Consider the following 16629-nt stretch of genomic DNA (forward strand, 5'->3'; position numbering starts at 1 on the left):
CACAGATTATATCTAAGATTTCCAAATGGGTCCGCACCTCCATTTGCATTTTTAGGGGTCCGCAAATGAATGATAATTGAAAACCACTGCCCTAGATAAAGTTCCTTCCTGCTGTGAGAATGGAGACATGAAGTCTCGTGGTGAAAGAGGTTCCACGTGGTTGCTTGCTAAAATGCAGATTTATTTGTTTCTGCCCCCCTTCGTTGCCAAAGAATGGCCACTTGACAGGTGATTTCCCATCAGCTTTGATGACACCTGACTAGAGTGTCAGCTTGTCCCTTGTCTTTGAGACAGTGATTCACCCACTCCCCAGACTTGGCTAGTAAACACATTGAGTCATAATTTCAGCTTATGTTCATAACTCTTAATAGGCATTTTGTACATACATTTCACCATGAGATTGTTGACCAGCGAGTTATTAGTTTTCAAATGATACCCCACAAAGCATATTTTGTACAAAGCTGGTTACAATAGTGTGTAGGGTGTGAATACAGGGGTGCATTCGGTCACAGCGTTTTATCTTTATTTCTCTTGTAAGCATTTCTGAGTTCAGTGTCTTATACTCACTTAAAATCTATCTCTTTGTAGTTAAATAAACTTTTTATTTTTCAAGCTAAACTAATCCAATGTTGTATTTAAACCAAGCTGTTTGGTAACTCCTTTCAAAGTAGTTGGTGGTTGCTTATTGACCCCCTACAGGGGCAATGAACCTCTAATATCTGGACTGTCCAGAAGTGGGCTGGAGATTGCAGAACACATGTTTTGGGGGAAATTTGGGACTGGGACTGTGCTGAGGTCACCCTGCAGGTAGTAACCAAGGCTGGTGGAAGCCAGAGTGTGGCTGGTGTGTTGCTGACAGGCTGCTGGAGTCATTGTTGCTGGATCAGGACTGCAGCTATACACAGACACTCAGGGCTTGACCTGCATGCTGTTTAGCTCTTTGTGAGCGCCAGGAGGGGAGCTACACCAGCAGAGCATTGTGAGATGCCCAAGGTTGTAGGGCACGTGGTGACACAACCTCTCAGTGGTCTGGGTTGCACCCCAGAATGTGACAGATGCCACCACACAATGTGTCTGCCACAAATTCCATTGATCAGAAAATGATTAAAAGTGAAAGAATTTTAAAATTCAGTACATTTGTCATTATGTTTTGTTTACTTGCATTTATCTTCACTTGGGCAACAAAATCAATAAAATCCATTTCACTTTGATTTATATTCACCTTTATTTCAAATCTTAAGGGCTGCTCTGTTTGGATATCAGACCCTTAAGGGGATTATTGGTTTTACTAAAACCAAGTGCTTACTGGATTTTTTTTTTTTAATTGCAGAAACATTTTTATTATTCTGATAATGGACAGAATAATGCTAGCTTGCCAAATAGCCTTATTTCAAATTTTATATAGAAGTGCAGTACCATTCTTTCGTATCTGCTATGCATGCCAAACATACTTGCAGATCCAACATTACTATTAATAAGACCTTGAGTAGAGGATGTTCAGCAACTTACAGGAATTTCTCAGTATCCTGCAGGATCAGGCACTTAGGGCCTGTTCCAAAACCCTTTGAAGTCACTGGAAAAATGTCCATTGATTTCAATGGGTTTTGGATCAGGTCATTAGTTACCATCAAAGATAACTTAATGGCTGCCAATTTGTCATCAGTCCACACTGCAACCATATTCTTTTATCACCCTTGAGAAGCAGTTACCTTTCAAAGTAGAATTCCTACTAATGTGATTCCTTGTCTGTTTTAAAAATCTATATTCTTTCAGCCCGTCTCTGGTCACTACGCAGGGCCGGCTCTAACTTTTTTGCTGCCCTAAGCAAAAAAAAAAGAGTGCCGCCCTCCATAGCGTTGCCATAACACACCCCCTCAGCACTGCGCTGCCAGCCCCCTCCCCCCCCCCACGCGCGGAGCGCCGCACCGCCAAACCCCCCCAGCGCTGCGCCGCCAACCCCCCCAGACCCCTACGGAGTGCTGTGCCGCCGAACCCCCCAGCCCCCTGCAGAGCCCTGCCGAACCCCCCAGTCCGCCGCGGAGCGCTGCTGAACACCCCCCCCCACTGCAGAGCGCCGCGCTGCCGAACCCTCCTGCCACCACACACACCTCCCGCCGAGCGCCGCTAAACACCCCCACCGCCGAGTTGCGCTGCCAAACACCCTCCCACCCTCCGCGGAGCGCCCCGCCGCACCCCCCCCAGAGCGCCGCTGCTGAATTCCCCCCCCCCAGCCGCCAAAACAAAAACAACCCACCCCACCCCCAGCACCACCCGACCAAACACCCCCCAAAAAACAAAAAACCCTGAGCGCCCCCCACCACCCCAAGATTGGCCGCCCCTTACCAGGTGCCGCCCCAAGCACGTACTTGGTCGGCTGGTGCCTGGAGCCGGCCCTGTCACTACGTAGTAGAACTCTATCAAGCTTCACTTAATGTTAATGTTGAGAAGTTTTATGCTATGCAACAAGATCAGAGTTTGTCTGGACTCTGATAAAACTTGTGTTGCCAAAGATCTTCCTGTTTGGCTATGATTTTCATGGCTGAGGAAGTGTTGGGATTTCCTTCTCTGAGACTCATGGGGGCAGATCCTCAGCTGGTGTAAACTGTCATAACTCCATTTATGTCAATGGGCCTGTGACAGTTTACACCAGCTGAGGATAGGGTTGCCAGTTTTGGCTGGACGTATTCATGGAGGTTTCATCACATGACCTATTTATTTAAACATTAATCTTTAATTCCTGGAGACTCTAGGACAATCTGGAGGGCTGGCAACCTTAGCTGAGGATCTACCTTATGGTGTTTCTGATGGGGTCAGCCTTTGTTTGTCACTTGAGCAGAGCAGTACAGGAAGAGCAGGGAAAACCTGATACTCACTTCCATCAGCAGTAGTTATAGTTGGAATCCATTTTTCTTGTTAGAATGTGCCCAACTTGCCTCAGGTGGCACATGACCAGGATTCATCCACCACTGGTTAGAGCTGGGTACTGATGGGGCGCACGACATGAATGTTGATCCATGCTCCCCTTTGGAATCCATTAATAATAAATAGGGGTAAAATCTTGGTCCCATTGAAGTCAATGGCAAAACTCGTATTGACTTGAGTGGAGGCAGAATTTCACCCCCAGGGATTGAGAAACTGTAATTATCTAAGCAGGTGGAGAAAACACAAATTAAAGAGGAGCACTGAAAACTAATTAACTATTCAGTGTCTTTCTCAGCCTCAATATAGATAATGAATTCGATGCTTTTACAAGCGGAATTTCTGTTGTGGGTAACTTTCCCTAAGTTTTGTTTTCCAGTCTTTTACTATTGTGCCATCAGTTAAAATGCATTATAAATGTTCCATTGTATTTATTCTCCACTGCCTCTGCAAACAACATCTGTAAGTCTGCTATAATTATTATTTGTATTACAAAAGCACCTAGAGGCTCTTGCTAAGTGTGTGACCTGCCATATGTTTTGTTTGCTTTTTGTTTTAATGACAATTTTTTTTAGTAATTTCTAATGTAAATCAGTGTTTGAGGTTTTTGTAAGTTGCTGGCAGTGAGTGGATTAGAAGTGATGCTAAATAAATACAGTAGTTGAAAGGATCTGACCTTCTTGTATTAGGGCAAGTGAACAATCATGTCAGAAACCACATTTTCATAAACCGTCTCTTTCAAAATATCTTATATACCCAGGAGATATTTCTTTGAGACACACAAACCATTGTACAGGCATATGCTTATACACTCATGTTACCAGTTATGTATGTTTCTTCTTTGGACTATATATTTTTCTAGTAAGTCATTCTTTGTTTTTCCTTGAGGAAGTGTCGATTGCATCATAAAATCAGACTTTCACGTTTCCTTTTCTACATGTGAATGCGCAGTGTTTAATCCTGCAAGCCTATGAAATTTGTACAGTGCTGCAGTTTTTAGTGGGACCATTGTTAACAGCACAATTTTAAAAGGTGCATTTTTTTTTCTAGACCGTTTATTCCATGGCTCAGTTTCCTTTTCCACAACTGGCAGAATTAAGGGAGAAATATACATACAACATTACTCCATTCCCTGCAGCAGTAAAATCAACTTCAGTTTCAGGGTAAGTCTGTAATACATCCAGAAAAATCTTTTATTCCCTGTAGTCTAATATAGCCACTATTCGTCTGTACAGCAGAGAGGCTAATACAGTTGCTTTTTCCATTGCACATCTAAAATAGATGAAGGCATTTAGTAATGATCAATTAGTAATTAATGCACGGATGTATCTAAGATCTGCTTTCTTTTCCATTTGTTTCCATTTGGCAGAAGGCTAGGCAGAACCAGAGATAGTGATGAGGAGAATGACCTGGATGATGAAGATTCAGTTGCCAATGCAGTTGGCTGCCTTGGACCATTCAGTGGGCTCTTGGCACCAGAGCTACAGAAGTACCAAAAACAAATCAAAGGTAAATGCAACTTCAGTTCGTTCTGAATTATGCAGTCCAATTTGTGAGAGCTTGATTCACCTGCAGATTAATTGAAATTATGAAAGTTGTAGTTTGAATTGTATGCAGAGACCATTATGTTTCTTCTGTAACTTGCTGTGCAATCTTTGGATACTCTGCCTACTAAATTGAATGTCTGTGTGTGTACAATACGTGATGGTGTGGAATAAAGATTTTAGCCATGATTATTACCCCAAAAATCCTAAAACTAAGCTGACTAGGAGCTGTTAGGTGCTTAGCACTTTTGAGAATCCCAAAGATAATGAAATATGGCCTTAAGAGTCTAACTTAAAAAAAAAATCCTGTTTTTTGTTACCATGTGTTTATATAGCATCAGAATCCACGAGTGAGTTATGCAGGTCATCCCCACCCCACTCTCGTAAAACCTTTATACCATTCCACACCATCATTTATTCTGTAAATAACAAATTTTATAGAAAACTATTTTGATATTTTTCAGAATATTATACACAAATTCATTGATTCTATTTTCATATCCCTCAATCTTTCACTCAGTACCTCATAAGGACAGCAAAATTCTAATACATTCTAGAAACCTAACATTTTACTAAAATAGCTTTCCTATATGTGATATAATAGCTTTAGAGTCTGATTTTTGTGATCCCTGCTGGAGGATTCTCTCTGAACATTTTCTCTCAAAGATACAACTTTCTCAGGTTTTATATCATTTTCTTTCAATAGTTCTTGAAACAGGAGTGGTTACAAGAAAAACCTTCTTGGTGTCCCTGATTGGCAGCCAATAATATTGTTAATTTTTTTTATTGTTCAGGTAACACCAAAAATCTTCCTTGGATCTCTCAGGCCTTTGCCTACAAGTGGAATGGTTACAGTTATGCTGTCTGCCTCTTTACCAGAAACTATTTCTGTTGGATTTAATTTCACCATTCCTTCTGCTTGTATTTGCCGAGATCTGTATGCTAGAATTCTCTGTTTGATGTTGTTTTCTTTCTTTTCTTGGAGGACGGCAAGTCTCCAGCTGCTGCCTCAGACTGACACTTACTCAGAATGTTAAACCATTATTTCAAACTAGACCTAATCCAAACAAACATCCTATGAAATAAGTTATCCCTTTGATTCTGAATTGCCATTTTAGCGGCACATCAGAAACAGCTGGGAAAATAAGTTGTGCTGCTCCTGTTGCTCTGCCACTCTTTGATCATACAAACTCCCTAGCAGCCTGCCTCTTCCACTTCCCCTCATTCCTGATGATTCTGCTGCTCCCTCCCTCCTTGCTGATCTCTGTCAGATAGTCACATTTGACCAAATGACTAGTTTCACTGTAACAGAGTTACATATCAGTTCATGGAGTGGTGGCCTCAACTTCTAATCACTTTGTAACTGAGAATTTTTGTTTACTACTTGGTCATGTGAAATGCCCACTTTAGTGACTGTGCTGTATGTTTTTTATGCAAACAAGACATTCAGTTTATATGTTTAAGGTATATTGCAAGGTTTAATAAATTATACTAAGTTAAATATTTAGACTTATATTATAATACAGTTATAATAGCTGTTTTTATTACACAGTGTAGTTAAAATAACAGGAGTTGGGCATGTAATTTCCTCGTGCATTTCCTTGGTTAATGATTAGTAGAGCACAGAAAATTCTGATGTATTCTTCCCCCTCCCTTTTTCCGACTGTGTACAGATCAGAATGAAGAACAGAGTTTGGGGTCTAGTAACATTGCAGAACTAAGTCCAGGGGCAATAGACTCCTGTAGAAGTGAATACCATGCTGCTTTTAACAGTATGATGATGGAGCGTATGACCACTGACATTAATGCATTGAAAAGGCAGTATTCCCGAATAAAGAAGAAGCAGCAGCAGCAGGTTCATCAGGTGTATATCAGAACAGGTAATGTATCAGAACATGCTCTTCCCCTTTATTCTTTACAAGTCAACTTCACTATCTGAAAAGAGAGGCATAAGTGTTTTTTGTGTCTTTAAATTATTCATATGTAGAGAAAGGACAAAAGAGAATGAATGAACTTGCAATACAATACATTCGTGATATGGCAGAAGCAATTTCGTACAAACAAATCGTATATAAGATGATTTCTTTGTTTTTCTTTTATCAGGGTCTGAAGATGACGACCCTGGGATCTTGTTAGGTCCCAGGGACCAGCTGAATAATGGTATCTAAAAATGTCTTTGCTATCTGGGTATATCACATTGGTTTCACTGCTGAACGTGTTAAAATCTGCGGCATCCTTGGACTTGACAATACTTATACATTGTTAAAGAAATGACAGTAATATACTTTAAGAACCAAGGGGTAGATCCTCAGCTGGTGTAAACTGCCACAGCTCCATTTAAATCAGTTTGTTGACGTCAAGGGAACTGCGTCACCAAATAGTCAATTGTAGCTCCAAGACTGACAGTTCAAATCCAGTCCAGGTTGGTAGTGAGTATGTGGGAAATGAGTTTGTTCCCAGTCCATTTCCTCATGGAGAGAGATCCACATGATAAAAACTACTACCACAATTGGCACTGATTGGCAACCTTGGGGGCAGCATCAGCAGACAGGCTGAGGATTTTAATAGGCATGGAGACGGAACTCCCATCTCACTGCTAGAGGTGGTCCCTCCAAGTCACAGTTGAAACACATTGATGGGCCACTGTGGGAAAGTTTGTTCCATTAGTGCTATACCTATTCTGTACATGGAGGATTTTAGTCCCCAGAACAGTCAGTCTAGCAGGTTTCGTGATCGTTACATTCACATGAAAGGAAAAAAAATACTTATTTTTAAAATACTGGTGATGCATCGAGTGCAAACAGAAGCTCTGGCCAAACTGAAACAATGCAATAGTAAGATCCTCATTTCCAACGATTGCCAAACCCTTTCTGATTTTGCTAATCATGATTAATGGGCTAATTTATAGTTTTAACACACTAATTCTGAGTCTGTCACTCTGGTAAAATCGGAAGTTCTGATGGAAATAATAAGCTAGTTTGTCCTGGTTCCGGTTCAGCATGGACAGATGTCTATTAAAAATAAATTGGTGCATTTTCCAGACCTCTGCTCAAGGAGAGGCCTGTGTGACTGAATTGCCTCTCACTATTGAAGGAAGAATCTAAGAGATGAGGGACTCGCTAAGGCCAAGGTTAATGTTAACCTTTGTATTGTAGCAGGTATAGGTACCCTATAAGAGTAAAAAGCCCTGTGCAGGGCTATGCTCAGCTCTAAACAAATACAAAGCAAAATCATTTTGGCAATACTTTCCACATTTTCACAGTGTCCCACCTCCTGTCATGCTCTCACCTGCAATTCCTAAAATGATAGAACCAGTTTCCAGATATCTATTATCTTAGCAGTAGTTACTGGTTTAGGAATTACCAATAAGAAAGGAGGTGGGACGAGGGAAAGCTTTTACCATACTTTTCCTCTCTGTTTTTGACTTGAAGATACAATATAGTGTTAGAGGAATTCAGTTTCCACTAGGGTCGGTCCTACAAATCATCACAAGAAACAGCATCAAGACTGTTTGATTGGTGGGTGATCACTGATGTAATGATTTGTTTTTGTTCTTTAAGACTGTAATTTTTTTTAACTTTTTCTTTCAGACAAAGGGCCAGTTACCAGTCTTCTCCCCTCTCAGGTAAACCATTCTCCAGTGATAAACCACCTTCTTTTAGGAAAGAAGATGAGGGCAACCAATAGAGCTGCCAAGAATGCGGTCATTCATATCCCAAGTCACACAGGGGGCAAAATGTCACCCATTCCCCATGAAGATCTTAAAACGAAACTCAACTCTCCCTGGCGCACTCACATCCGAGTACATCGAAAGAACATAGCTAGAGCCAAATGCCAGCTGGGATATGGGGATACCATAGGACTCATAGAAGAGCAGAGTGAAGGCTGCAAACCAAATAGCTGCAGTGCAAAGGAGGACCCTCCAAGCAATTCTGATTTGGGGGAAAGAGAGGGAAGTGGCTTGGATAACAGGACTATTCGGAAAGCTGATGGACAGTCAGCTGAGGCACTTTACAAGGACACCAATGCAAATATGTCCGTGGTTCAGCTGAAATTAGAAGCACTGGAACTAACCCAAAATGACAAACCTGATGTTGAGCCAATGTCCAATCAGTCCTGCCCAACACACTTATCAGAATCACCTAGTTTATCCAGTGACAGTGGAACATTGGCTAAATCTTCCCAAGCCAGCAATCCTAAATTACAAGTGTTTAGCCCTTTCCCCAGCGTCAAACCCCTTCGAAAGTCAACTGCAGCCCGCAATTTAGGTTTATATGGCCCGACCGAAAGAACTCCAACCGTGCACTTTCCACAAATGAGTAAAAGTTTCAACAAGTCCGCCAACGGGAACAGCGGGACTAAAAAACGATGATGTACCATCAGCACTTTATATTTCTGGAAAAAATATGGATTGATTGTTGTGTGTGTATATGTGTCCAAAAGAGTTTCTAAATAGTTTAATTCTTTAAATGAAATAATGGGGACAAAGTGGTTAACAGATGTATAAATATGTATCCTTGAAAATTGTGCTCTTGTAATGTATGGATAGATTAGGGAAGATGCACTGTGGCTCACCATGTAGATTATAATGGTTCTGTGGTAAAATAAACATTGATTTGCAATGTGAAGCATGCTTCTACTTTTTAAATCTAATTTAGGAGAAACTGTAGGGCTGCCTCCTTCCCCCCTTCAAAGGGTGCTCCATGTCCCTGTCAGGGCCCTGAAGATAACTTTTCCATCTTAGTCACCTATACCCATCTACAAAGCATTCTGTATGACTACCTGCCTTATGGTTAAGTGGAACTGCCTTTAGATCTCATCAACATGGCTCCCTAACTAGCTAGCGGAACTGCAATTAAACAACAATAAATCAGGCAGATGCAGAAATCAAAAGCATCTCTTGCAGTGCAGAAAATTACCACTAATATATGGGACGAGCTGGATGGTGATTCAAAAACTATTCAGCAGCATCTAATGTTTCTGTTCCTGTGGCAGGTCTTGTCTGCTGGTGTTACTTCTTTTCAATTTTCAGTTTGAAGTTGGTCAGCTAAGCTAAAATAAGAAAAACATACCCCCTTTCATGACATGGCAAATTGCTACTAAAAAGAAAAAATCTGTGGAGAGTCATAAAGTAAGAAGATTAAGGATATATAGAGAGAGTTGTTGATTTATTGGTAAACTTCTTGGCTACAGTGGATTTAAAAAATAAAATCTGTAGTTTTTTGCCATTGTAAGGAAAGTCAAATTTAACATTAACTGTTGACCGTGGGCAGAATTTTCAAGTGTTCAAGTGACTTAGGAATTTAAGCCCCACTTGCAAAAGTGATTTAGGAACCTAGGTCTCATTGGAAGTCAACCCACCCATTTAAGCAAGTGGATCCACTCCAATTGACTAAAATGGATTCAGAAATAGGCCTGTGTATAGGGTATGGAAATTTAAGATTAATTGTTAATTCCATTCTAATTTCTTTTGCCAGTTGCTCATAATTTTTTCTCAAATGCCCAGAATACTGTTTCTCTTTTCCGCAGTTGTGAAACTTTCAAAGCTTGTAAGTTCCTTACGCCAAATAACTCTGGATTTCTTTCCATATATATTCAAACAGGGAAACTAAATGTAAAACCCTAGGGATAATTCAACTTCAAGGTTGAAAACTCAAGCACTCAACTTCCAAAAAATTCAGATTGCTCCTATAATGTTGACTCTACCCTTATGAACATATTGGCCCTGGTTCCCCACTATGTTGCTTCAGAGTTCCACAGGCATACGGAAGTAATGCAGCAATGAATCAGCTCCAATGTGTGTAGTATTTGTCTCTTCCTATATTCTTTAAATGTAAACTTTAATATATCATTGTTTATTAATGTATCCCATACAATACATAGGATGTACTATAGTAATTAATGTATACCATAAATTTATATAGGCTGTACAGTATGCCCTGTTGGTTGTTGTGAGGACAACTTTATCTTGTTCTTGTATTTTATATAAGTGTATGGGTGTAATATAAATATACAAATATGTATATTCTAAATTTTAAACAGATGGAGATCAGTCCTTGCCCCCTGCCTCATTTTCAGGGCTATGTAGGCTACTTACTAATGCTTATCTATGAGGTTGAATAAATTTTTAAAATATGCAGAATTTAGTCGTTGATCAGGGACTGTACTTGGAAGTTTTAAAAGAAGTGTAAACCAAGAAGGAAACCTTACTGTGAATCAAACTCCCAGTGAATCAAACTCCCATTATTAGTGTACTGTGTACGTACACACAGACACAGAGATATAGATAGACCCAGTAAAAAAGAAAAGGACTGACATTCTAAAGCACAATGATAAAATGTCAAAAGTGTGTGCATTTTCAGCACATAATATGACTAAAAGATTTAACAGCTGGTCAACTGTTACAGCTAGATGGCAGTAAGAGTAAGAAATGCCATCAAAGAAAACTAATGCCAGAGAGTCGCATGTAACCAGTATTGGATAAAGCTGGGGCACCTGTTCCTTCAATAATGGAGCACTTTCCTCTTCTGAATATGAAGATTTTGAGTAATCAAAGTAACTAAACACGTTTAGTTCTGCTGCAGCCTGAAACATTCTACCCATAATCCTGGCACAGATTCCTCACTTCCTGCCATGCCTTCTGCCACCTTATCGAACAGTTATTAGCAGTATCTCAGCAGTTCAGTGATTCAAAGGACCTTTGGCACTGTAACCTTAAATTCAACTTCCAGAATGCTACACTAAGTGGCATCAAATTTAAGTATCATTCTGTCCTGAAAAGTGCTCAGAAGAGGGCCAGAGAAATTCCATAAGATATCTGTCCTGGGGTTTCCAATATAGAATCTGTTAAGGGGAGTACTGTGGAGTCCTGCAGTGTTTGGAGATGAGTCCTTATAGCAATGGACCTTGGGATTCATAATGGCAGGAGTTATCCATGTGGACAGCTGTGTGTCTGGTCCCACAAGAACTCTGACAACTTGGTATCTGCAGGAGATGTGCTATTTACAGGGTTTGGCTGTGTGCAGTAACAGCCACAAAGAGGACCTAGGTAGAGATAACTGTAAACTATTCATTCCAGGATGCACTGCATGGAACACCAGCATCTCCACAGGTTCATTTCTGTCCCTGCTCTGTCCGTAGGAATTGCAAATACTGATAAAATGCTATGCACTTCACAGTCCATCAGGCTTCCTCTTACTAATGCTTTTTTTCCCCAGTAGACAAGTAGATCCATTTTTTTTCTAGATCTTACAGTTTTTTTATTAGAATACAACATATCCAGTGTGTCATTAAGGTCAGACTAATCATTACTACTGTGATTGCTTTTAAAAGTACAGGAGACTTGAAATTTACTAAATAGAAGCTCCCCAGAGATGGGTCAGTGGATTAAATTTGAGGAGATATACAGTGTCCACTCATTTCCACTAGGAGCTGTTGATCATTCAAAAGAGCTCAGCCCTTTGTTGATGAGAGAAATCTATTTTCACACTTGCTTGTTGGAAGCAATTGATTTTTGTTCTCAGAGTTAGAAAATTGTGTATCATCAACAGAAAACTAAAATGCATTCAAAATAATGAATACGAATGGCAATGAACTGGACTTCTTTCTTGATGTCTGATACATGGGTAGCAGATACTCAGGGGGAAAAATACATTCACCTGCGGTGATATTTTCATTGGAACTATTTCCTTTTCAGATACAAGTTAATAAAATGTGTTCTTAAAAGCAATTTTAAAATGAACATTTCAATATAAACTTGTCTTTATTGAACTCTTAACATTAATAAAATGAAATAATTCTGATCATGAGAATTTGATGCTTTCACCAAAATGCAGAATTACTTGAAGTCTGTTACTGTAGTGAGTTGTCTCATGCTCTTTTAAGGATAACAATCACCTGGTTTAATCGGAAGAGGCCAAACTCATCCTGGGTGTGAATTCATTGGCTTAAATGGCGTTACAGCACCGATGAATGTGCTCCAAGATGTCTTCACTATCTAACAAAGATAAATCACTGCATATTGTGCCATGTGATCATAATAATAAGTAGCAGCACTCCAGGTACTTAATATAGTGCTGTCACTGTACCACCCAGGATTAAAACTCAGCCCAAAAAGCATCCTGCTCTTGCCAACCCTTAGCTCGTTTTTGTTCTTCACGCTTCTCTTGTTGTAGGAAGGTTTATGCAAAGAGGTGGGTCTTACACCGAGCTCTGAAAGTGATCTGGTTTGAGCTCTTTCTGATCTCCCAACCTAGCTCCACACCACTGTAAATACTCTGCCTCTGGCTCCCTCGGGTTTCTCCCTCAGCATTCTCTAGATTTCTTGTTAGGCCACGAATGGGAAAGGCAGTTACTAAGAGAGCCTGCTTCCAGCTGCTGAAGGCCTCAGAGTGGCCACAAAACTTCGAAGTAGACCTGGATGTGAACAGGGACCTAACATTGGGAATGGTGTTAATGATGTTACCCCCCAAAATAGACCCAGGGTACCTTAGAGTAGCTCATCTATTGCCCCTTTCTGGGTTTATCATAGGTTCCCTTTAGTTGACTCATTTAACTGTGAAGGGGGCCCACCCTAGAGAAATTGTCAGGGTTTTACAGGAAACACTTTTAGGAAAAACTTCCCAGTACAGTTTAGACCTGCTACCTTTGGGAGGACACCGATACAGCCTTCCGATATAATTGATTGACATCTTGGGCGTATTCTTCCAAACCAAAGTATTTTCTTTACTTAGTGTAACCAATCTTCCCTGATACAATTAATCTAACCATAAGTCAAACATAAATGTAAATCCCTTAGCACAATTCTTGAGTACAGGTTAAAAGTACCTGAACCATAAACATAAATAGAGCAATACTAAACGGCTGTGTTCTGCATGCGGTGATCAGTTGCCTCCAGTCGCTGACAGCAATCTTAACTTTATACATGTGAAACAATGTAACATTCACAACCCAAACATACATCTTTATTACCCAAACCTACAGACACGCATCATTAATCCTATTTCTATCTATATTTTACTATAGCTAGCATGCTTACTCGCCGTAGGCTTCTCTCTCTGCTCTGTCTAAGGCTCCTTCTGCTCTGTCACTTCAGCTGCTGTAGCTACTGCTTCTTTGCTCTTTTAGATTTCTTTCTTCTGATCTTATAGTCCCCTGGCTCCTTATCTTGACTGACTTTTGCCTGCTGACTGCCTGTCTTTTATTCAGTTTTACCGGCCACTAGACCAGGGGTAGGCAACCTATAGCACGCGTGCCAAAGGCAGCACACGAGCTGATTTTCAGTGGCGCTCACACTGCCTGGGTCCTGGCCACCGGTCCGGGGGGGCTCTGCATTTTAATTTAATTTTAAATGAAGCTTCTTAAACATTTTAAAAACCTTATTTACTTTACATACAACAATAGTTTAGTTATATATTATAGACTTATAGAACAAGACCTTCTAAAAATGTTAAAATGTATTACGGGCACACGAAACCTTAAATTAGAGTGAATAAATGAAAGGTTGTCGACCCCTGCACTAGACCCTTTCAGATTGGATTGTTTCCCAATCCTATATTAGCATACTTTATCTTCCGATCTCCTTTAAGCCCCCTCTGATCAGTCCATACTTGTAGTTCAATCACAACTGCTAAATCTGGCTGTCAATCAAAATCGTTGCATAACAAGTGCTAGTATTATGGTCTGTTTACTATTATTGTCTGGTGACTCTCACCTAGTTTTGAACTGAGGATGCCTGACTGACCCCTCACTGCAGTGTTGGAGCTACCAGCTTTAGAGAGAATTACAGTAGTTCTGGCCCAAGGGGCCTTCAGTGAGTGCATTAATACTCATTAATACCCATACTCATGCTAAAATACTGTACAAAAGAAGGCAGTGCTGCTGCTTTTCATATGTACCTTGATAATATATCAAATGGACTGAGGTAGGACTGTATTATCTCATCCAAGTAAATTATGCAGGGACAGAGGAGGAGGATGTGTGGATCCCAGATTATTTAAGAGGACATCACCAAGGGGGCAAATGTCATGGATGTTGAGGGCTGTCCTGTGCAGAATGGGGGGCGGGGTGGGAGGGAGGGGCAAGGACACAATCTGGCATTATTTTTTATGTGGATTCCAGGCCAACGCCAATCAGAACCACTGTATACACTACCTTCATAGAGGGCTTCCTGTCTTGAAATAGTTTGGATTCCAACATAAAGATGCCTGGAATCAGCATCCATTGCTGGGGAGAAGCCTTGTAAATTTCTCAGAGTCCTGACACCTGAAGAGACCCATAATCCCTCTTTCATGTCACACATAAAAACAGGATTAATGGCAGGAAAGTCAGATAAGGGGAAGATTAGGCTGAGTATCTGGAAGACTTTTTGACTGTAAGTTTTATCAAGCTATGGAATCTCCCTTGAAACTCTTAAAGAAACTAGAAAACAGCCTGTGCTCAACAGGGGAGAGATGAAATGGTCTATGCGATTTTTCCTCCATCACTTATTTCAGTAATTCAAGGAGCCTGTAGACTCCTCATAGTCTCTGTTGTCCTGCTACGGCAGGGGTCGACAACCTTTCAGAAGTGGTGTGCCGAGCCTTCATTTATTCACTCTAATTTAAAGTTTTGCGTGCCAGTAATACATTTTAACGTTTTTAGAAGGTCTCGTTCTATAAGTCTATAATATATAACTAAACTATTGTTGTATGTAAAGTAAATAAGGTTTTTAAAATGTTTAAGATGCTTCATTTAAAATTAAATTAAAATGCAGAGCCCCCCGGACCAGTGGCCAGGACCCAGGCAGTGTGAATGCCACTGAAAATCAGCTCGCATGCCGCCTTTGGCACGCGTGCCATAGGTTGCCTACCCCGTGCTACAGTCACTTCTGCTTTACCTGACTCAATCTGTGCCATAGAATTAGTGAGACTTTCCCCGCCTTTATTTTCTTTCACCTCCTCAGTAATGGAATTAGGTACACTTTATGTAGTAATAAACCGAATGCTTGTTCTGAACAGTTGCTTGCTCTGAATTCTTATGAAGTCAGGCTTTTAAGTCTGTGGAACTGTGTTTTGTGCAGACAAGGCTTTGTCTTTCTAGTTGGATTTAAGATTGCAATTTTCAGTCTTCTATGGCAAATAAATTCCCAAGCAATCTGTACAAAAAGCATCTATGTTAACTCAAAATGCTTTATTCTGAAGAGGTGACCCCAATGAAAAGTGAACTCTTTTTCATGAAACATCTTTACAAATCTGAGTGGCTAATAAATGTTAAGACCAGGGCTACTTGAATGCAGAGTTTGCAACATGAGTGAAAATGATTCGGTATGTTGTGTCTCCCCTGCTCCTTCGTCAGAGAAATGCTGTTTCAGCTTCAGCTAGAGCAACAGCAACATCCAATGGTCACAGGGTTCACCGCTGGTTTTAAAAAATATTTGTCACCTTTTGAAATAGCTTTTTGATAAACCTATATTTGTTTCCATAAATAAGCAGGGAGTGTGTGGAAGGGGAGGTGTCAATTAAGGTGAGAAGGATTTTTGAAGGGCAAGGTAAATCTCCTGCTTATTTGTGTTTCCCTCTTGGATGAAACTTCTATAGGCAGAAAATAGAAGGACCAAAAAGATCAGCTGATTCTGTGGGCTGCTCACTTCAGTATGTGATCATCTCAAGAGAGCCTAGCGCCACCAGAGTTGCACCCTCGGCCAATTTTCAGCAGTGAGTAAAGTTCACGCTGTATCTGACTCAAAAGTCTACCCCGGGGATGGCTCTGTTGCATAATCCCTGTTTTTCCTTTGCTGGATGAGGAGGGCTCAGGTCTTTTTTCTTGAATCAGTATAGTCAAGTAGTGGAACAACTTAGATGGACGCCAAGTAGATTTGTTCAAGCAGTAAAGGCCTTGAAAGGGCAATAAAAATGACTCTGAGAAAGTGAAATGACACTAAAAAGTCTAGATTACACTGTACTAAACAGCTCTTGCACAATTAATGTATATAATATAATAAGCAGTTTTATTACTACATGGTGCAAAGGCATTGCTTCCTTTCTCCTATAGCTCTTAAACAGAAGTCTTAACATAGGAAAGGACTCTCTTCAAATGTCCCATTTTCCTACTATGCTACATGTTTTAAAGAAAATCCTTTACTTGCCTAGATGTTGCCCAAATTTCAGGGTGTTGCCATTTTGTGATG

The 16629-nt window shown here is 40.4% G+C and overlaps 1 protein-coding gene across 8 annotated transcripts in view; it reads left to right on the top strand.

Moving 5' to 3' along the window:
• TBC1D30 (TBC1 domain family member 30) overlaps window positions 1–9091 on the top strand; it is a 92133-nt gene extending 83042 nt beyond the window's left edge. For 4 of the 8 annotated variants that reach the window (XM_024108068.3, XM_065558287.1, XM_024108070.3 and 1 more), the window contains 5 exons: window positions 3970–4082; window positions 4289–4428; window positions 6137–6343; window positions 6567–6623; window positions 8054–9091. In XM_024108068.3, the coding sequence (XP_023963836.1) occupies window positions 3970–4082; window positions 4289–4428; window positions 6137–6343; window positions 6567–6623; window positions 8054–8835 (1299 nt within the window). In that variant the 3' untranslated portion in view covers window positions 8836–9091. The remainder of the gene's footprint in view (window positions 1–3969; window positions 4083–4288; window positions 4429–6136; window positions 6344–6566; window positions 6624–8053) is intronic. The other 4 variants (XM_024108069.3, XM_065558316.1, XM_005303198.4 and 1 more) reach the window with 1 other exon arrangement.
• The last annotated feature ends 7538 nt before the right edge of the window (window positions 9092–16629 follow it).

This window comes from Chrysemys picta, chromosome 1, assembly GCF_011386835.1.
Source record: "Chrysemys picta bellii isolate R12L10 chromosome 1, ASM1138683v2, whole genome shotgun sequence".
NCBI classification, from domain to species: domain Eukaryota; kingdom Metazoa; phylum Chordata; order Testudines; family Emydidae; genus Chrysemys; species Chrysemys picta.